We start from the raw sequence: 21,269 nt of genomic DNA on the forward strand, positions 1-21,269 counted from the left end.
TCATAAATATTGACAGATTTGACATCCACGTGTCCTGCTAAGGGGCCCCGTGATGACGCTTTCACCCAAATATGGTGTTTTTCCTCCTACGAGACGCTGGAGCGGAAAAGTGGAAGAACGGGCCGAGCATGCGCACTCGCTACAAAACTTCAGGGCTGGTTTTCTCTGAATGAGAGAAGCCGCACTCGGGCAGAGCCTGAGCCCTTATAGAAGCTCCCACAGACTCCACACTTTACAGGCTGAGACACAACAACATTTAGAAGGTTTTTTCAGAGGGATTTTGGATTTTTGTTTAGTTTAAACTAATCATCAGTGAAAAAATCTGTAAAAACTCAAATCCCGCCTGTTTTTTTGGTTTCAAAGCTGAATAAATCAGGCTAGGAATTAGATATTAAAAAATCCCTCTGAAAAAACCTTCAGAATGTTGTTGTGTCTCAGCCTGTAAAGTGTGGAGTCTGTGGGAGCTTCTATAAGGGCTCAGGCTCTGCCCGAGTGCGGCTTCTCTCATTCAGAGAAAACCAGCCCTGAAGTTTTGTAGCGAGTGCTCATGCTCGGCCCGTTCTTCCACTTTTCCGCTCCAGCGTCTCGTAGGAGGAAAAACACCATATTTGGGTGAAAGCGTCATCACGGGGCCCCTTAGCAGGACACGTGGATGTCAAATCTGTCAATATTTATGAATGAAAACCCGCGGGAAAGACGGCCTTTCTACTTCCGGGTCGCCCCCACCTCGCAGACAAAACATCATCAAATAAACATCATCATTTTTATATCTGACATGAAAACTAAGATGTAAAGGGAGGAAAACAGATACAAATCTCCACTTCCACCACTGCGGGAAACATCAATACTTTCACCTAAAGTGTCTCGCCTTAATCAGGGCCAAATTAAAATTTTCCACAATTACTCTATAATCTCACACTCGTATTGAAGCCACGACGATTCTGACCAGTGTGAGACATGAGAAACTGCACCCAAATAATAAACATGATGGATCTTGGCCGATGTCAGTGGCTCATCCGTCATGTGCTCGCATCAGCACCCAGAGGGACATGGATAAGCACGAGCAGGTTAAAGTTTTAACCCCTTAACTCCCACCTGAACCGAGCACATTTTCTCCAGTTTGGCTTTACCCCAATCCAAAAGCTTCTGGAAGAAAGCTGTGAAAATAGTAACAAAACTGAGACGAAAACAAAGATGGAAATGTGACAAAAAAGTGAGAAAACATTGACAAAAAAGGGACGAAAAGTTGATGAAAAAATGACAAAAATGTGATAAAAAAAATGACTAAAATTTGTTAAAAAAAAATGACAAAAATTTAATAAAAATGGACAAAAAAAATGACAAAATGTGATAAAAAATTGACAAAAAATGAAAAAAATTGATGAAAAAATTGATGAAAAAATGACAAAAAAAAATTGATAAAAATTTGACCAAAAAAAAATCAAAAATGTGACAAAATGTGACACAAAATGACAAAAAAATTATTTAAAAAATGACGAAAAAATTACAAAAATGTGACAAAAAAATAACAAAAATGTGATAAAAAATGGACAAAAAAATTACACAAAATTGACAAAAAATGACTAAAAAATTACCAAAAAAATTACAAAAATGAGTTGAATACCCAACAAAAAAATTATGGAAAAAAAATGATGACGTGAGGAAAAAGATCCTCTTGGTTCAGGCGAGAGTTAAGAGGTTAAACATACTTTAAACAAAGACTTTGGGCCTGATCTCCTGCCTGGCGCAAGGACAGCTTTGGTCGAGGAACGGCCTCTATCTTGTGCACACACAATAGTGCAGGACAAACTGTTCCTCCCGCTAACAGCCAGAGTGAGCAGAAAACAGGCAGAGCGTCATATCGGAGTAAACCTCCTCTGTTGTTTCTGCAGAGCTTCCGCCCGGCGGCCATGTTGGTGGAGCGGTCCCAGGACTTCGGTCGCTCCTGGAAAGTGTTTCGGTATTTCTCCGAGGACTGTTCACTTTATTTCCCTCACGTTCCCAAAGAGACGGCGGACAGTATCGACGACGTGGTCTGTGACAGCAGATACTCGGGGTCTGAGCCTTCCACCGAGGGAGAGGTAACGCCGGTTTAAACTCTGATACATTTCTCAGGCCTGGCACAGTCCTTTATACACTGGTGTGTATCTAGAACCACTGCTCTTTGACTCAGACGTTGCTGTGTCTCCTGTGCAGGTGGTGCTGAAGGCTCTCGACCCCATATTTGACATTGAAGACCCGTACGCCCCTCACATACAGGGTGAGTCTGAGAGATCTGATTCTGCCTGTGACCGCTGAAAACCTCTCACCTCTCACCTCTGACCTTTGGGACTTTTAGTCTTTTTTTTGCTGGATTTTTTTCACTTTTGCTGGATTTTTGTCACTTTTTTGATGGATTTGTGTCTTTTTTTTTGCTGGATTTTTGTCACTTTTTTGATGGATTTTTGTCACTTTTTTGCTGGATTTTTGTCTTTTTTTGCTGGATTTTTGTCATTTTTTTACTGGATTTTTGTCATTTTTTTAATGGATTTTTGTTATTTTTTCTGCTGGATTTTTTTCACTTTTTTGATGGATTTGTGTCTTTTTTTTGCTGGATTTTTGTCATTTTTTTGCTGGATTTTTTTCACTTTTTTAATGGATTTTTGTCACTTTTTTGATGGATTTTTTCACTTTTTTGATGGATTTTTGTCACTTTTTTGATGGATTTTTGTCTTTTTTTTTTAATGGATTTTTGTCTTTTTCTGCTGGATTTTTTCACTTTTTTTATGGATTTTTGTCACTTTTTTGCTGGATTTTTGTCTTTTTTTTGATGGATTTTTGTCACTTTTTTGATGGATTTTTGTCACTTTTTTGATGGATTTTTGTCTTTTTTTTTTAATGGATTTTTGTCTTTTTCTGCTGGATTTTTTCACTTTTTTTTATGGATTTTTGTCACTTTTTTGATGGATTTTTGTCTTTTTTTTTTTTTGCTGGATTTTTGTCATTTTTTTTGCTGGATTTTTGTCATTTTTTTGATGGATTTTTTAAAGGCAACAAATAATCGTTTGAATAATCGTGATTTCAATTATGACAAAAATAATCGTGATTATTATTTTTTCAATAATCGAGCAGCCCTACAGGGAGCCAGTGCAACTTGCTTCACACGTAGATCACCTTCAGCCCTGCTCTTGTCTTTAAACTCTTTTTGATCTTGTCCTACAGCGCTGATCACGATGACGAACCTGAGGATAAACTTCACCCGCCTGTTCACTCTGGGAGACACTCTGTTGGGCCGTAAGCGCAGGAATCCTCAGGACAAGTATTACTACGCCCTGTACGAGATGGTGGTTCGGGGCAGCTGCTTCTGTAACGGACACGCCGCTCAGTGCACGCCGGCGGGAGGCAGAGGGGACGTCTTCACCGAGGCGGGGATGGTGCGGCCCGTTATTCTGGATGAGAGATCAGATCTGTGATGCCTGAGTGCCTCCTCCTCTGCCAGAGTGTTTCATGTGCTGATGATTCTTCTTTCAGGTCCACGGCCGGTGCGTCTGTCAGCACAACACGGCCGGGTACAACTGCGAGCGATGCCAAGACTTCCACCACGACTCCCCCTGGAGGCCGGGAGGAGAAGACAACGCGGCTGTTTGTAGAAGTAAAAACCTTACTACCCTTTTAATAGAAATATAATTAAAATGTTTCTAGCCTTCTTTGCTTTATCACAATCATTCCAAGTCTGTAATAGCAAATAACAGGATTTCCACAGGCCATAAATGTCATTAAATTTGAATCCAGCAATTGAATTAACCTCTTAACTCCCGCCTGTTTTCTCCTGTTCTTCAAATTCTCCAAATCTAAAAGCTTCTTCAAAACAGCGACAAAAAACTAGAAGAAAATGAGGACAAAAATTTAAAAAGCGCCAAAAAGTGACCAAAAAAAGCGCCAAAATGACAAAAACTCAACAAAAAAGTGACAAAAGAGCAGCAAAAAAAGACAAAAATCCAGCAAAAAAGTGACAAAAATCCAGCAAAAAAGTGACAAAAATCCAGGAAAAAAGTGACAAAAATCCAGCAAAAAAAAGACAAAAATCCAGCAAAAAAGTGACAAAAATCACTTAAAAAAAAAAAAAAAGTTTTTTATTGTAAAAAAAAAAAAAAGATAGAATTGGGGAAAACATTGTGGGATAAAATGGAGGTAAAATCTGAGCTGAAACAACCAAGTCCCTTCCTTGAATTCTGTTCCTGGGCTCATGTAGCATATACCCAGGCTAAATACTACAGAGACCGTGGTTATGTTGATGTTGGCTAGATTTGAAGACTAGGTTCAGCTCTCGGAGGTAGTGGCCCAATAATTAACATGAGACATAGGGTTCTTTTGGTGATGGTACCATATATGTATTGGTGATATAAAGCATAAATAACAAAAGAAGTAATACCCAATATGTACAATCTGCAGAGTAAATAATATATTTACGCCCTAACAAAATATGAAGGAAAGAAAGGAAACCTGAGCCACACACACAACAAGCGGCACGCTGGTTGTAGCTCACGCATAGAGTTTGTTCAGTTCATTTATGCTGCTGCGGTTTAGAAGAGTTCAATTGCGCAGCAAGAGTCTATTATAGTCCAAAACGCAGGTGTGTGTGTGGAGTGAGAGGGTGGGGTGAACAGGCTTTCCACAGCCTCCTACCCGAACTGGGAGATGTAGAGGTTCTTCCGCTCCAAGGCTAGGAACATTAGCTCGCCATCGGATCCGTGGTTACCACAGCAGGTAAACCTGGCCAAGAGCCGTTATATTTCCGGCACGACGCGATCAACCGGCTCCTACTCCCAAGGTAGACGAGGACTGTGGCAGCTGCTCGCTGTGCGTCCCACACCCGACTGAATGGGAACCAGCCCCAACAGCTTGTAAGGAGTTCTACTGCTACGCGATTGGTTGGCTGCGGTCACGTGACAGGCGTAAGGTCATGACCCGAGTGACGCAAAGACGCTAGGGTCAGACTAGATATACAGACTAGATATGATTTATTTTATATAATAACCGGGCGGTTTTTACCCGGATTACACTCAACTCAAACTTTTTTCCCGATACCAGACAGGTATTGTTGAACCAGACCCAGCCTTACGCGATACACATCCCACTGTTAAACTATACTTTTCTGTACATTTTCTTTAAAGGAATAGGCCACCGTTTTTACATACTGATATATGTTCTTACCTCACTTTAGCCAAGTTAATATATCCCCGTCTGGTCTTTGTCCGTGCGCTCACACATACGCAGCCTCTCCCACATGTCATATAGCTCCAAAAAAGCTCACGATAGAAGCTACCAAGCTCTTCCACGTGTTCCCTATTTAAATAAAGTTACGTGAAGTGTTTTCATGTGAAGTATATTTACACAGAAATGTAACATGTCGATTTTATAAGCAAATAAAAAGGGGGACTATATTGTGAGGCGTAATGATACAGGAGCAAAACGTCCGCGCAGTAACTCCTAAAGGTTATTGACGGACAATATTTTTTTCAATACCTATGCTAAAATATTCATCATCTAGAACCAGAAAACAGAACAATAATATGTGTAAGATCTGCAAATGTACAACATCGGGTTCATCTCCAATGTCAAGAAATGTGTGGAAAAATAGGGAGAAATTGGGCAAAAATAGGGAAAACTGGTGGAAATAATAGGAGGAAAATAAGGGGGAAATGAGGAAAAAGTCAAACTACACTTTTCTGTACATTTTCTTTCCCCACATTCCTATTGGTGAAAAGGTTAAATATGATAATTCCATAAATCTATAGTGTTTCTGCTGCCTGTACAAACCCTGGATAATGACAAAATATCCTCATAATGTACTTTCCGTAATATTCAAGGCTGTTTGGAAGTCAAAGCTCGTGTGTGTTTCCAGGGTGTGAGTGTAACTGGGTGTGTTTCCAGGGTGTGAGTGTAACTGTGTGTGTTTCCAGAGTGTAACTGTGTGTGTTTCCAGGGTGTGATTGTAACGGGCACTCGGACTCGTGCCGCTTCGACGGCGCTCGCTTCGAGGCGTCCGGGGGGGTGAGCGGAGGCGTGTGTGAGAACTGCCGGAACGACCGCGAGGGAGACCAGTGCGAACGCTGCCGACCTTTCACCTTTCAGGACCCGCAGAGGGCGCCCGACGACCCCGACGCCTGCATACGTACGACCACACGCGCCACACACGTTCTGCTCATTAACCTGAAGCTAACCTTCTCTGACCCGGCGCCTGTGTGGTCAGCGTGGCGCCTTCACGGTGGTCTCTCCAGCGCCCCAGGATCAGTCGTTTGGAAGGTTTTCACTGGCGGCGGACGCTCAAATCAGAAAACCTACAAAACAACTGATCCTGGAGCATTGGAGAGACCACTGTGGTCTAACGTAAAGGCGCCACGCTGACCTGCTGACCTGCTGACCTGCTGACCACTCACAGCCACTGGGTCAAAGGTCAAACACGCACAAAAAACTACTTTCTGTCAGAATTAAAAGTTACATATTGCCCCTTTAAGTTGTCAGCATTGGCTTGAAGTGTGTAATCAAGTCATGACCAAAGTAATATCTGGCAACCCACAGTTTGGAGCTCATTCTGGAACGACCTTTACATTATGTAACTTTAAAATACATTTGGGTAATTTTTTATATATTAACATTACAATATATGATCAATGAACTTCATTTATGATTTGAACATATGGGGTCATGTTGTGGATTTTGTTACTTAGTAAAGCTAAGGAGATGTCTGTGTAAGCTCTCAGTCGTACAGGAGTTTTCCATCTTCAATGAAGGTGTTTAATCCTCTTCTGTTCTGGTGGTTGAAGTCTCCAACGTTTCGCCTCTCATCCAAAAGGTTTTGTCAGTGAAAACTAAAGTTCTGTTCAGCTCGCAGCCGCGATAGAAGCTAAGGAGATGTTGTCTAGTCTAGTATATATATATATATATATATAAATATATATATCAGAGTTCTGCCCAAGCCCCTTCTAAAGGCAGAACAGCATGACGGGTCAGGATACAGTCGATGTGCAGGTCACCGGCGTCAAATGCAAATAGATAAATAAAAATAATAAAACTGTTGTTTAAGGGCCAGGCCGTTTGGGTCCATCGTGTCTGGAGGTGTAAAAAAAGATCTGTCTGGGACTTAGAAAGCCGATACTTTCTGGCGGTTAGTTGAAGCTCAGCGTGTCCTCAGACGGGAGGAGCCTGGTCTTGTGTATTGGCCACAGTAAATATTAAGCATTGGCTTAAATGACTTGAATTGAGGAAATGTTTCTTGTTTTGAGCGGTTTTCACTCATTTAGACACTTTTCCTGATCAGACCGAGTTTGCTTTGCTTGTTTGAGGACATTTCAGACCAGTTCTAGGGTAAATCTCGCTTGAAATAAGAAAGTAAAATTGCCAATGAGATAAGACCAATTTTCTTTCCCCATTGGCAAAGAAAATGACCTGAAATAAGGACGAAATGTATCGAAACGAGTCAGAAACATCTCAGAACAAGTGAAATAATCTGGGACAAATGCCCAACAACTTCTTAACTTTTTGTCATTTTTTTGTATTTTTTTGTGTATTTTTTTGTCAAATTTTCATCACATTTTTGTCATTTTTTGTATTTTTTTTTTCCATTTTTTTTTATTTTTTCCCCATTTTTTTTCATTTTTTTGTCATTTTTTTTTAATTTTTTTTAATTATTTTTTTTCATTTTTTCCATTTTTTTTGTCAATTTTTTGTATTTTTTTTGGTCATTTTTTAGTCATTTTTTTGTTATTTTTTGTATTTTTTTTGGTCAGTTTTTTGTCATTTTTTCGTCAAATTTTCATCACATTTTTTGTAATTTTTGGTCATTTTTTCGTCCATTTTTTATCAATTTTTTTGTCACATTTCAATGACTTGAACTGAGGAAATGTTTCTTGTTTTTGTCGGTTTTCACTCATTTAGACACTTTTCCTGATCGGACCGAGTTTGCTTTGCTTGTTTGAGGACATTTCAGACCAGTTTTAGGGTAAATCTCACTTGAAATAAGAAAGTAAAATCACCAATGAGATGAGACCAATTTTCTTTCCCCATTGGCAAAGAAAATGACCTGAAATAAGGACGAAATGTATCGAAACGAGTCAGAAACATCTCAGAACAAGTGAAATAATCCGGGACAAACGCCCAACAACTTCTTAACCAGTCACAACAACTAACATGTGGATTATTGTGCTCAAATTGAGATGTTTATACTGATCTAGTTAAATACTTTTTGCAGTATAGTAACTCTGACTATAATGGTCACAACAGTCATTTATCAAAAAGGTGCTATAGCTAGTTCAAGCTGGAAAACAGAATGTTGCTGTTTCTGGGCTTGTTGCTCCTGTTTGAGCATTTGGAATGACCTGTATTAAAGATTTAAGGCCCAAAACATGACATGTAAATGAGACGATGCTGCGTGATTAAAACACTTTGCTGTTGATCCACTTTGCTCGTGCTGTAGTTTTTGCACTTGACCAAAGCGCGGTGTTTATCTCATATCTTCCTGCCTTACACCTAATTATCTATTTGTAAAGTCAAAGTCTGATTGAAACTAATCAGAATCCCCGGTGCCATAACTTTGACCAATAGGATGAGCCGTCCTGTGACCTGTCAGGAGGGAGGGGGGAGGGAGGGTCGTCGTTTACTTTTCAAATGTCTTCCTCTCTCCTCATTTTGAACCTTGCAGACGTTGTTATTGAAACAGACCAGGTAGTTTTCCAACACTAAACCCTCCTGTCCTCCATGACGTTCTTCCTCTCTGCCCCTCAGCCTGCGACTGCTCCCCCCTGGGCTCGGAGTCGGGGGGTCTGTGCGACGCGCTGACGGGACGGTGTCTGTGCAAAGCCAACGCCGACGGCCAACGCTGCGACCGCTGCAAACCCGGACACTTCGGACTGAGGCAGGAGGATCCGCTCGGCTGCCAGCGTGAGACGACACCAGAGCAGAGTGTAGAGGAGCCGACCGGGGCAAAGGCACAGGAGAAGAACAGAAAACAGTTTAGAAACGAGAGTCTGAGCCTGTGCCGGTGCTAAAGTCTGCTCCTCCAGATCATAAAACAGTTTAGAAACGAGAGTCTGAGCCTGTGCCGGTGCTAAAGTCTGCTCCTCCAGATCATAAAACAGTTTAGAAACGAGAGTCTGAGCCTGTGCTAAAGTCTGCTTCTCCAGATCATAAAACAGTTTAGAAACGAGAGTCTGAGCCAGTGCTAAAGTCTGCTCCTCCAGATCATAAAACAGTTTAGAAACGAGAGTCTGAGCCTGTGCTAAAGTCTGCTTCTCCAGATCATAAAACAGTTTAGAAACGAGAGTCTGAGCCAGTGCTAAAGTCTGCTCCTCCAGATCATAAAACAGTTTAGAAACGAGAGTCTGAGCCTGTGCCGGTGCTAAAGTCTGCTCCTCCAGATCATAAAACAGTTTAGAAACGAGAGTCTGAGCCTGTGCCGGTGCTAAAGTCTGCTCCTCCAGATCATAAAACAGTTTAGAAACGAGAGTCTGAGCCTGTGCCGGTGCTAAAGTCTGCTCCTCCAGATCATAAAACAGTTTAGAAACGAGAGTCTGAGCCTGTGCCGGTGCTAAAGTCTGCTCCTCCAGATCATAAAACAGTTTAGAAACGAGAGTCTGAGCCTGTGCCGGTGCTAAAGTCTGCTCCTCCAGATCATAAAACAGTTTAGAAACGAGAGTCTGAGCCTGTGCCGGTGCTAAAGTCTGCTCCTCCAGAACATAAAACAGTTTAGAAACGAGAGTCTGAGCCTGTGCCGGTGCTAAAGTCTGCTCCTCCAGATCATAAAACAGTTTAGAAACGAGAGTCTGAGCCTGTGCCGGTGCTAAAGTCTGCTCCTCCAGAACATAAAACAGTTTAGAAACGAGAGTCTGAGCCTGTGCCGGTGCTAAAGTCTGCTCCTCCAGATCATAAAACAGTTTAGAAACGAGAGTCTGAGCCTGTGCCGGTGCTAAAGTCTGCTCCTCCAGAACATAAAACAGTTTAGAAACGAGAGTCTGAGCCTGTGCCGGTGCTAAAGTCTGCTCCTCCAGATCATAAAACAGTTTAGAAACGAGAGCCTGTGCCGGTGCTAAAGTCTGCTCCTCCAGATCATAAAACAGTTTAGAAACGAGAGCCTGTGCCGGTGCTAAAGTCTGCTCCTCCAGATCATAAAACAGTTTAGAAACGAGAGTCTGTGCCAGTGCTAAAGTCTGCTCCTCCAGAACATAAAACAGTTTAGAAACGAGAGTCTGAGCCTGTGCCGGTGCTAAAGTCTGCTCCTCCAGAACATAAAACAGTTTAGAAACGAGAGTCTGTGCCTGTGCCGGTGCTAAAGTCTGCTCCTCCAGATCATAAAACAGTTTAGAAACGAGAGTCTGAGCCTGTGCCGGTGCTAAAGTCTGCTCCTCCAGATCATAAAACAGTTTAGAAACGAGAGTCTGAGCCTGTGCCGGTGCTAAAGTCTGCTCCTCCAGATCATAAAACAGTTTAGAAACGAGAGCCTGTGCCGGTGCTAAAGTCTGCTCCTCCAGAACATAAAACAGTTTAGAAACGAGAGTCTGAGCCTGTGCCGGTGCTAAAGTCTGCTCCTCCAGATCATAAAACAGTTTAGAAACGAGAGTCTGAGCCTGTGCCGGTGCTAAAGTCTGCTCCTCCAGAACATAAAACAGTTTAGAAACGAGAGTCTGAGCCTGTGCCGGTGCTAAAGTCTGCTCCTCCAGATCATAAAACAGTTTAGAAACGAGAGTCTGAGCCTGTGCCGGTGCTAAAGTCTGCTCCTCCAGAACATAAAACAGTTTAGAAACGAGAGTCTGAGCCTGTGCCGGTGCTAAAGTCTGCTCCTCCAGATCATAAAACAGTTTAGAAACGAGAGTCTGAGCCTGTGCCGGTGCTAAAGTCTGCTCCTCCAGAACATAAAACAGTTTAGAAACGAGAGTCTGAGCCTGTGCCGGTGCTAAAGTCTGCTCCTCCAGAACATAAAACAGTTTAGAAACGAGAGTCCGAGCCTGTGCCAGTGCTAAAGTCTGCTCCTCCAGATCATAAAACAGTTTAGAAACGAGAGTCTGAGCCTGTGCCGGTGCTAAAGTCTGCTCCTCCAGATCATAAAACAGTTTAGAAACGAGAGTCTGAGCCTGTGCCGGTGCTAAAGTCTGCTCCTCCAGATCATAAAACAGTTTAGAAACGAGAGTCTGAGCCTGTGCCGGTGCTAAAGTCTGCTCCTCCAGATCATAAAACAGTTTAGAAACGAGAGTCTGAGCCTGTGCCGGTGCTAAAGTCTGCTCCTCCAGATCATAAAACAGTTTAGAAACGAGAGTCTGAGCCTGTGCCGGTGCTAAAGTCTGCTCCTCCAGATCATAAAACAGTTTAGAAACGAGAGTCTGAGCCTGTGCCGGTGCTAAAGTCTGCTCCTCCAGATCATAAAACAGTTTAGAAACGAGAGTCTGAGCCTGTGCTAAAGTCTGCTCCTCCAGATCATAAAACAGTTTAGAAACGAGAGTCTGAGCCTGTGCCGGTGCTAAAGTCTGCTTCTCCAGAACATAAAACAGTTTAGAAACGAGAGTCTGTGCCGGTGCTAAAGTCTGCTTCTCCAGATCATAAAACAGTTTAGAAACGAGAGTCTGAGCCTGTGCCGGTGCTAAAGTCTGCTCCTCCAGATCATAAAACAGTTTAGAAACGAGAGTCTGAGCCTGTGCCGGTGCTAAAGTCTGCTCCTCCAGATCATAAAACAGTTTAGAAACGAGAGTCTGAGCCTGTGCCGGTGCTAAAGTCTGCTCCTCCAGATCATAAAACAGTTTAGAAACGAGAGTCTGAGCCTGTGCCGGTGCTAAAGTCTGCTCCTCCAGATCATAAAACAGTTTAGAAACGAGAGTCTGAGCCTGTGCCGGTGCTAAAGTCTGCTCCTCCAGAACATAAAACAGTTTAGAAACGAGAGTCCGAGCCTGTGCCGGTGCTAAAGTCTGCTCCTCCAGATCATAAAACAGTTTAGAAACGAGAGTCTGAGCCTGTGCCGGTGCTAAAGTCTGCTTCTCCAGATCATAAAACAGTTTAGAAACGAGAGTCTGAGCCTGTGCCGGTGCTAAAGTCTGCTCCTCCAGATCATAAAACAGTTTAGAAACGAGAGTCTGAGCCTGTGCCGGTGCTAAAGTCTGCTCCTCCAGATCATAAAACAGTTTAGAAACGAGAGCCTGTGCCGGTGCTAAAGTCTGCTCCTCCAGAACATAAAACAGTTTAGAAACGAGAGTCTGAGCCTGTGCCGGTGCTAAAGTCTGCTCCTCCAGATCATAAAACAGTTTAGAAACGAGAGTCTGAGCCTGTGCCGGTGCTAAAGTCTGCTCCTCCAGATCATAAAACAGTTTAGAAACGAGAGCCTGTGCCGGTGCTAAAGTCTGCTCCTCCAGATCATAAAACAGTTTAGAAACGAGAGTCTGAGCCTGTGCCAGTGCTAAAGTCTGCTCCTCCAGAACATAAAACAGTTTAGAAACGAGAGCCTGTGCCGGTGCTAAAGTCTGCTCCTCCAGAACATAAAACAGTTTAGAAACGAGAGTCTGAGCCTGTGCCGGTGCTAAAGTCTGCTCCTCCAGATCATAAAACAGTTTAGAAACGAGAGTCTGTGCCAGTGCTAAAGTCTGCTCCTCCAGATCATAAAACAGTTTAGAAACGAGAGTCTGAGCCTGTGCCGGTGCTAAAGTCTGCTCCTCCAGATCATAAAACAGTTTAGAAACGAGAGTCTGAGCCTGTGCCGGTGCTAAAGTCTGCTCCTCCAGAACATAAAACAGTTTAGAAACGAGAGTCTGAGCCTGTGCCGGTGCTAAAGTCTGCTCCTCCAGATCATAAAACAGTTTAGAAACGAGAGTCTGAGTCTGTGCCGGTGCTAAAGTCTGCTCCTCCAGATCATAAAACAGTTTAGAAACGAGAGTCTGAGCCGGTGCTAAAGTCTGCTCCTCCAGAACATAAAACAGTTTAGAAACGAGTAAACGAGAGTCTGAGCCTGTGCCGGTGCTAAAGTCTGCTCCTCCAGATCATAAAACAGTTTAGAAACGAGAGTCTGAGCCTGTGCCTGTGCTAAAGTCTGCTCCTCCAGATCATAAAACAGTTTAGAAACGAGAGTCTGAGCCTGTGCCTGTGCTAAAGTCTGCTCCTCCAGAACATAAAACAGTTTAGAAACGAGAGTCTGAGTCTGAGCCTGTGCTAAAGTCTGCTCCTCCAGAACATAAAACAGTTTAGAAACGAGAGTCTGAGCCTGTGCCTGTGCTAAAGTCTGCTCCTCCAGAACATAAAACAGTTTGGAAACGAGAGTCTGAGCCTGTGCCTGTGCTAAAGTCTGCTCCTCCAGAACATAAAACAGTTTAGAAACGAGTAAACGAGAGTCTGAGCCTGTGCCGGTGCTAAAGTCTGCTCCTCCAGAACATAAAACAGTTTAGAAACGAGAGTCTGAGTCTGTGCCGGTGCTAAAGTCTGCTCCTCCAGATCATAAAACAGTTTAGAAACGAGAGTCTGAGCCTGTGCCGGTGCTAAAGTCTGCTTCTCCAGAACATAAAACAGTTTAGAAACGAGTAAACGAGAGTCTGAGTCTGTGCCGGTGCTAAAGTCTGCTCCTCCAGAACATAAAACAGTTTAGAAACGAGAGTCTGAGTCTGTGCCGGTGCTAAAGTCTGCTCCTCCAGATCATAAAACAGTTTAGAAACGAGAGTCTGAGCCTGTGCCGGTGCTAAAGTCTGCTTCTCCAGATCATAAAACAGTTTAGAAACGAGAGTCTGAGTCTGTGCCGGTGCTAAAGTCTGCTCCTCCAGAACATAAAACAGTTTAGAAACGAGAGTCTGAGCCTGTGCTAAAGTCTGCTTCTCCAGAACATAAAACAGTTTAGAAACGAGAGTCTGAGCCTGTGCCGGTGCTAAAGTCTGCTCCTCCAGAACATAAAACAGTTTAGAAACGAGAGTCTGAGCCTGTGCCGGTGCTAAAGTCTGCTTCTCCAGATCATAAAACAGTTTAGAAACGAGAGTCTGAGCCTGTGCCGGTGCTAAAGTCTGCTCCTCCAGATCAGAAAACAGTTTAGAAACGAGAGTCTGAGCCTGTGCCGGTGCTAAAGTCTGCTCCTCCAGAACATAAAACAGATTAGAAACGAGAGTCTGAGCCTGTGCTAAAGTCTGCTCCTCCAGATCATAAAACAGTTTAGAAACGAGAGTCTGAGCCTGTGCCGGTGCTAAAGTCTGCTTCTCCAGAACATAAAACAGTTTAGAAACGAGAGTCTGAGCCTGTGCCGGTGCTAAAGTCTGCTCCTCCAGAACATAAAACAGTTTAGAAACGAGAGTCTGAGCCTGTGCCGGTGCTAAAGTCTGCTCCTCCAGATCATAAAACAGTTTAGAAACGAGAGTCTGAGCCTGTGCCGGTGCTAAAGTCTGCTCCTCCAGATCATAAAACAGTTTAGAAACGAGAGTCTGAGCCTGTGCCGGTGCTAAAGTCTGCTCCTCCAGAACATAAAACAGTTTAGAAACGAGAGTCTGAGCCTGTGCCGGTGCTAAAGTCTGCTCCTCCAGATCATAAAACAGTTTAGAAACGAGAGTCTGAGCCTGTGCCTGTGCTAAAGTCTGCTCCTCCAGAACATAAAACAGTTTAGAAACGAGAGTCTGAGCCTGAGCCGGTGCTAAAGTCTGCTCCTCCAGATCATAAAACAGTTTAGAAACGAGAGTCTGAGCCTGTGCCGGTGCTAAAGTCTGCTCCTCCAGATCATAAAACAGTTTAGAAACGAGAGTCTGAGCCTGTGCCGGTGCTAAAGTCTGCTTCTCCAGAACATAAAACAGTTTAGAAACGAGAGTCTGAGCCTGTGCCGGTGCTAAAGTCTGCTCCTCCAGAACATAAAACAGTTTAGAAACGAGAGTCTGAGTCTCTGCCGGTGCTAAAGTCTGCTCCTCCAGAACATAAAACAGTTTAGAAACGAGAGTCTGAGCCTGTGCCGGTGCTAAAGTCTGCTCCTCCAGATCATAAAACAGTTTAGAAACGAGAGTCTGAGTCTGTGCCGGTGCTAAAGTCTGCTCCTCCAGATCATAAAACAGTTTAGAAACGAGAGTCTGAGCCTGTGCCGGTGCTAAAGTCTGCTCCTCCAGATCATAAAACAGTTTAGAAACGAGAGTCTGAGCCTGTGCCGGTGCTAAAGTCTGCTCCTCCAGATCATAACGTGTGTGTAAAGGGTTTCTTCTCTGTTGTAGCCTGCGCTTGTCACCCTCTGGGCAGCTCTGGTCCCTGTGATGCTCAGACAGGACGTTGTCAGTGTGGACCTCGGGCTCTGGGCCCCTCCTGTGATCGCTGTGTGGTGAGTTAGCGCTTTACTGACCTCTAGTGGCTGCTTTCTGTATGGATCTAAAGCTTTAACCTCTGAGCTCCCGCCTGAACATGTTTTCTCCTGTTCTTAAAACTCTCCAAATCTGAAAGCTTCTTCAAAACAGCGACAAAAAGGAAAAAAAGAAAATGAGGATTTAAACACAACAAAAACAACAAAACAACAAAAATCCAGCAAAAAAGTGACAAAAATCCAGTTAAAAAAATGACAAAAATCCAGCAAAAAAAGTGAGAAAAATCCAATAAAAAAAGACAAAAATCCAGCTGAAAAATGACAAAAATCCAGCAAAAAAGTGACAAAAATCGAGCAGAAAAATGACAAGAATCCAGTTAAGAAAAAGACAAAAATCCAGTAAAAAAGTGACAAAAATCCACCAAAAAAATGACAAAAATCCAGTAAAAAAAGTGACAAAAATCCACCAAAAAGTGACAAAAACCCACCAAAAAAATGACAAAAATCCACCAAAAAAAGTGACAAAAATCCACCAAAAAAGTGACAAAAACCCACCAAAAAAATGACAAAAATCCACCAAAAAAATGACAAAAATCCAGCAAAAGAATGACAAGAATCCAGTTAAAAAAAGTGACAAAAATCCAGCAAAAAAGTAATTAAAAAATGGCAAAAACACATAAGGGAAATAAAAAGACAATGGCAAAGAGGAGAGAATGCATTTGGTTTTGGCGGGTGGTAAGAGGTTAAACTCCCACCTGAACCGAGCACATTTTCTCTAGTTTGGCTTTACCCCAATCCAAAAGCTCCTGGAAAAAAGCTGTGAAAATAGCAACAAAACTGAGACGAAAACAATGATGGAAATGTGACAAAAAAGTGACAAAAAATTAATGAAAAAGTGGCAAAAATGTCACAAAAATGTCACAAGAAATTGACGAAAAAATTATGAAAAAATTACAAAAAATGGACAGAAAAATGTCAAAAATGTGACCAATAAAATAAAATAAAAAATTGATAAAAAATGAACGAAAAAATGACAAAAAATTGACAAAAAAAAAAAAAATGTGACAAAAATGATGGAAAAAAAGTCTGATGACGTGAGGAAAAAGATCCTCTCGGTTCAGGCGGGAGTTAAGAGGTTAAGAAACAAAAGAGAAACTGTAAAGAGTTCCTTCAGAGCTGTATATTCAGAGTTTACTGACTGTGTGTGATGTTTCAGGACGGTCACTATGGTCTGTCCAATGGTGCCAGATGTATCCCGTGTGACTGTGACATCGGAGGAGCTCACAGCAGCACGTACGTACACCAGCAATCCAAAACATTCACATTATAACACTTAATAACCTCCTATTAACCTCCATTTTCTGAGAGTGAACAAACAATGTCATTTTTATTGTTATTTTTTCTACTTTTTCGTCACCTTTTTAGTGACTTTTTTACTTTTTTCATTGTTTTTGTTGCATTTTTTACTTTGATTTTTTTTGTTCCGTTTTAGTCACCTTTTTTGTTGTGCTTTCATCCTTGTTTATGTCTCGTTTTTGTCGCTATTTTGACTCTTTTTCAAGAAGCTTTTAGATTTGGGTAAAGCCCAACAGGAGAAAATACACTCAAATTTGACAAAAAATGACAAAAAAATGACCAAAATTGTATAAGAAATTGATGAAAAAAAGACAAAAAGTTACAAAAATGAGTTGAATACCCAACAAAAAAATGATGGACAAAAAATCTGATGACGTGAGGAAAAAGATCCTCTCGGTTCAGGCGGGAGTTAAGAGGTTAAAATGTGCCAAACACTTAATCCTAAAATGTAGCATCACACTGTCATAGGGCTAGAATCTAGATGAAAGTTGGCCATTTTATACTCACTACTGCCACCTCAGGTCATATGTGTAACTGCAGCTTCTATATTAAAGGGATGTTTCAGGATGTTTGACATAGGGCCTCATTTCCTCGTTATCCAGAGTGTTGCTGATTTATGGATTTTTTTTTTGTAATTCATGCAGTTCTTATATTTGAAGAGTTTCGTGGCGCTAGGCTAGTGCGAGGCTAGTGCGTTTCTATGGTATCAGCTAGCCTGCATTAAAAACAGAAAACTTATAACACCAGACTAACTATATAAATGTTTGTGTCGATAGAGTAATTTTAACCATTTTGGATTTAACCCCTTAGCTCCCACCTGAACCGAGCACATTTTCTCCAGCTTTACCTCAATCCAAAAGCTTCTGGAAAAAAGGTGTGAAAATAGCAACAAAACTGAGACGAAAACAATGATGAAAATGTGACAAAAGTGAGAGAAAATTTTGACAAAAAATTGAGAAAAAATGAACAAAAAAGTGAGAAAAAATGAACAAAAAATGGACCAAAAAAAGAGAAAAATTTGACTAAAAAGTCACGAAAATTTGACAAAAATTAGATGTTTGCCCGACAAAAAAGGTGATGGTATAAAAATCTGACGTGAGGAAAAAGATCCATTTAGTTTTGTAGGTCTTTCAAATGAGGTGTTACACTGGCCTACAGGGTTTGGGTAAAGCTGAACTGGAGGAACTGCTCTCGGTTCAGGCGGGAGTTAAAGAGGTTAAAATACCTTATATTTGAGCAGCTTCAGCTTTGTGGTTGTATAAGCTAACAGCGGCGGAGTGATCTGCTAGAAAATAGTCCCTCAGAATGCGATCATTCATGTGATGCAGGTCAGTTATATTCCAAACATGACTCTATGGACACAGACATGTATATGGTGAGTCTGGTGTTATCAGTGACTCAGGTGCTCTGTGGAGTGGGACACACTGTTTTTAATGCAGGCTAGCTGATACCATAGACATGCACTAGCCTCGCACCACGTAGCTCTTCAAACATAAGAACTGCATTAATTACAAAAAAAATATCTCCAGAAATCAGCAACACTCTGGATAACGAGGAAATGAGGCCCTATGTCAAACATCCTTTAACCTCACCTGAACAGAGCACATTTTCTCCAGTTCAACTTTATCCAAATCTAAAAGCTTCTTGGAAAAAGTGCCAAATCGGAGACTTAAACGAGTATGAAAGATTAGATTCGGGCACAGCTGAACTGGAGAAAATGTGCTTGGTTAAAGTGGGGGTGACGTCCAGCGCTCTCTGTCCAGGTGCGAGGCCGACAGCGGGCAGTGCCACTGTCTGCCCAACATGAGCGGACGCCGCTGCGCCGACCCCCGCCCGGGCTACTTCCTGCCGCAGCTCGACTACTTCCTGTACGAGGCCGAATTCGCCGCTCCGCTGGAATCGAGACCGCCCCCTATTTCAACTCCCGTTCCTCCTCCGATCCCTGTTCCTCCTCCCATTCCCGTTACTCCTCCGGTTCCGGTTCCTCCTTCGACTCCCGTTCCTCCTGCTCCAATAGTGAGTCCTACAGTTTACTTACAGCATTTGTCCACTTGTCATTATCCATTTCTGTGTTTTCTCTGCTTCCAGCAACTGCCCGTCATCCTGCCTAAGTGTGAGAAGTACTACAGAGAGCAGGGCTACGACTTCAAGATCTCCAACGGGCGAGTGGTTCTGGTCCGGAGGACGAAGCGAAACGCCCGGCGCAGAAGGCAGGTGGGTGCAAAGCGAGGCTCTGCTGTGATGATAGAAACTCATGGATCTCAGAGAACAAACCGTAATGTTCATGTGTCCTCAGTACGGGGCCATCCCACTGGAGCCAGGGCGCCCCCTGCAGGTCATCCCGCGCGAGAGGAACGCGGGCCTGCCCATCACCTGGACCGGGCTGGGTCTGGTCCGGGTTCTGACCGGGTCCGGACTGAGGTTCACTGTGGAAAACCTGCCTCTGTCCATGGACTATCAGCTGGTGATCCGCTACGAGCCAGAGGTGAGTGCGGCGGACTCTGCGTTAGATCTGAGGACCGGCTTTAACCTCTGAACACCCGCATTAAGTGTGTTTTCTCCAGGTCAGCTTTACCCAAATCTAAAAGGTTACAGCCTATAGGCCAGAGTGACGCCGCATTTGAAAGTTAAGAAGCACTAAACTGATTTAAACTGATCTTTTTCACCACATTTTCATCACTTTTTTTATCACATTATTGTCACTTCTTTGTCACTTTTTTTTAAATCACATTTTAGTCACTTTTCCATCATTGTTTTGTCAATTTTTAATCTAATTTTTGTAATTTTTCCATCAAATTTTTGTCACTTTTAATCATATTTTTGTCACTTTTTTTATCACATTTTTGTCACTTTTTAATCATATTTTTGTCACTTTTTTATCACATTTTTGTCACTTTTTTTATCATATTTTTGTCACTTTTTAATCATATTTTTGTCACTTTTTTATCACATTTTTGTCACTTTTTTATCAATTTTTTGTCACTTTTTAATCATATTTTTGTCACTTTTTTATCACATTTTTGTCACTTTTCCATCAAATTTTTGTCACTTTTTAATCATATTTTTGTCACTTTTTTATCACATTTTTGTCACTTTTTTATCAATTTTTTGTCACTTTTTAATCATATTTTTGTCACTTTTTTATCACATTTTTGTCACTTTTTTATCAATTTTTTGTCACTTTTTAATCAAATTTTTGTCACTTTTTTATCACATTTTTGTCACTTTTTTATCACATTTTTGTCACTTTTTTATCACATTTTTGTCACTTTTTAATCACATTTTTGTCACTTTTTAATCATATTTTTGTCACTTTTTAATCACATTTTTGTCACTTTTTTAATCAAATTTTTGTCACTTTTTCCGTCACATTTTTGTTGCTTTTTCATCCTCGTTTTCATCTCATTTTTGTCGCTATTATATCACTATTATTTTTTTCAAGAAACTTTCAGATTTGGGTAAAGCCAAACTGGAGATTAAGAGGTGGGGACTAAGAAGTTAAAGACTCGCTGACACTGATTCCTGGATTATCTATAGCATCGTTCTCGTTTTGTCTTTCACTGTTTCCGCTCCATCCTTAACACTTACTCCTTTCTCTCGTCCCTCAGTCTCCGTCCGACTGGTCGGCCTCCGTGAGCATCACCGCGGTTTCTCCTGGAGACCAACAGTGCGACAGTGAACCCATGAGAAGTGGAACAATGTCTCTGACTGGAAACTCCAGGTAACACGCAGACAAAGACAGGACAGGATCAAAACATTATGACTTTACTCAATATTATTCCTCTTTTTAGTTTCTAAAATGTTGTCAAATCGTCACCTGAGGGACGATTTGACAATTCATGCAGCCCTTATATTTGAAGAGTTTTGTGGTGCTAGGCTAGTGCTAGGCTAGTGCTAGGACTGCATGAATTTATATATATATATAAAAATATATTATTATATATTGATAGTCTCCACATTTGATATTCTGAGATTATGAGTTAGTCCCTATAACCCGTCACTCAGTAGACCAGTGGTTCCCAACACATTCCAAAATCTATGGCCACTACAAATGTTTAAAATAAAGAATGCTAAAAATAATTTCAAACAAACTGCAATTGGAGTGTTTGATGCACCCGTGCTCCTTTCTTATAAACTACATCGACAACATGTTCGCTCGGTTCACGGTGCAGGACCCGGGGTGTGGTGCATCACGGTGCAAGTGCAATCTAAAAAATAGTAAGTTGGTTTTGAAATCAAATAACCTCGTTATTGATCGTTTATCGTATTTTATCGCATTTATAACCTTAGAATAAAATTGGCAATGCGTTCAAAGCTGCTTTATAATAAAATGTACCTCTGGGCTCACAATACATGAAAGCAAATGGTACAGCAGCAAAGAAAAAAAGAAAAAAAAGCAACAGTGCAGGCCATGCGCTCGTTCAGCGGTAGTTTCATTTTCACTTTCGCTAAAGCTCTCGGAGCAGCGCGTGTTATTTGAAGCTCGTGTTTGAGCAGTTGTTTGGGCAACTTTGGAGACGGAATACAGCCAGGATTGGATCGTACGCATTTGTCTGCGCCTCTGACATTACGCAGCACTGGATCCATAATGAACCACAGCCTCGGTCACTGCAGGAGAGACTGAAACAAAGACACGCAGACGTCATGTGTGTTG

The 21,269-nt window shown here is 42.0% G+C and overlaps 1 protein-coding gene across 1 annotated transcript in view; it reads left to right on the forward strand.

The window, feature by feature from the left end:
• lamb4 (laminin, beta 4) overlaps nucleotides 1–21,269 on the forward strand; it is a gene marked incomplete at both ends in the record, with an annotated part of 72,138 nt that overhangs the window by 9,785 nt on the left and 41,084 nt on the right. Inside the window, 12 exons of the mRNA XM_079560011.1 lie at nucleotides 1,893–2,081; nucleotides 2,197–2,260; nucleotides 3,202–3,413; nucleotides 3,511–3,631; nucleotides 5,966–6,154; nucleotides 8,764–8,919; nucleotides 15,177–15,280; nucleotides 16,476–16,552; nucleotides 18,379–18,631; nucleotides 18,704–18,829; nucleotides 18,912–19,100; nucleotides 20,224–20,336. Of these exons, the coding sequence (XP_079416137.1) occupies nucleotides 1,893–2,081; nucleotides 2,197–2,260; nucleotides 3,202–3,413; nucleotides 3,511–3,631; nucleotides 5,966–6,154; nucleotides 8,764–8,919; nucleotides 15,177–15,280; nucleotides 16,476–16,552; nucleotides 18,379–18,631; nucleotides 18,704–18,829; nucleotides 18,912–19,100; nucleotides 20,224–20,336 (1,793 nt within the window). The remainder of the gene's footprint in view (nucleotides 1–1,892; nucleotides 2,082–2,196; nucleotides 2,261–3,201; nucleotides 3,414–3,510; nucleotides 3,632–5,965; nucleotides 6,155–8,763; nucleotides 8,920–15,176; nucleotides 15,281–16,475; nucleotides 16,553–18,378; nucleotides 18,632–18,703; nucleotides 18,830–18,911; nucleotides 19,101–20,223; nucleotides 20,337–21,269) is intronic.

The sequence above is a fragment of the Gobius niger genome (genome assembly GCF_951799975.1).
Source record: "Gobius niger genome assembly, chromosome: 7".
Lineage (NCBI taxonomy): Eukaryota > Metazoa > Chordata > Actinopteri > Gobiiformes > Gobiidae > Gobius > Gobius niger.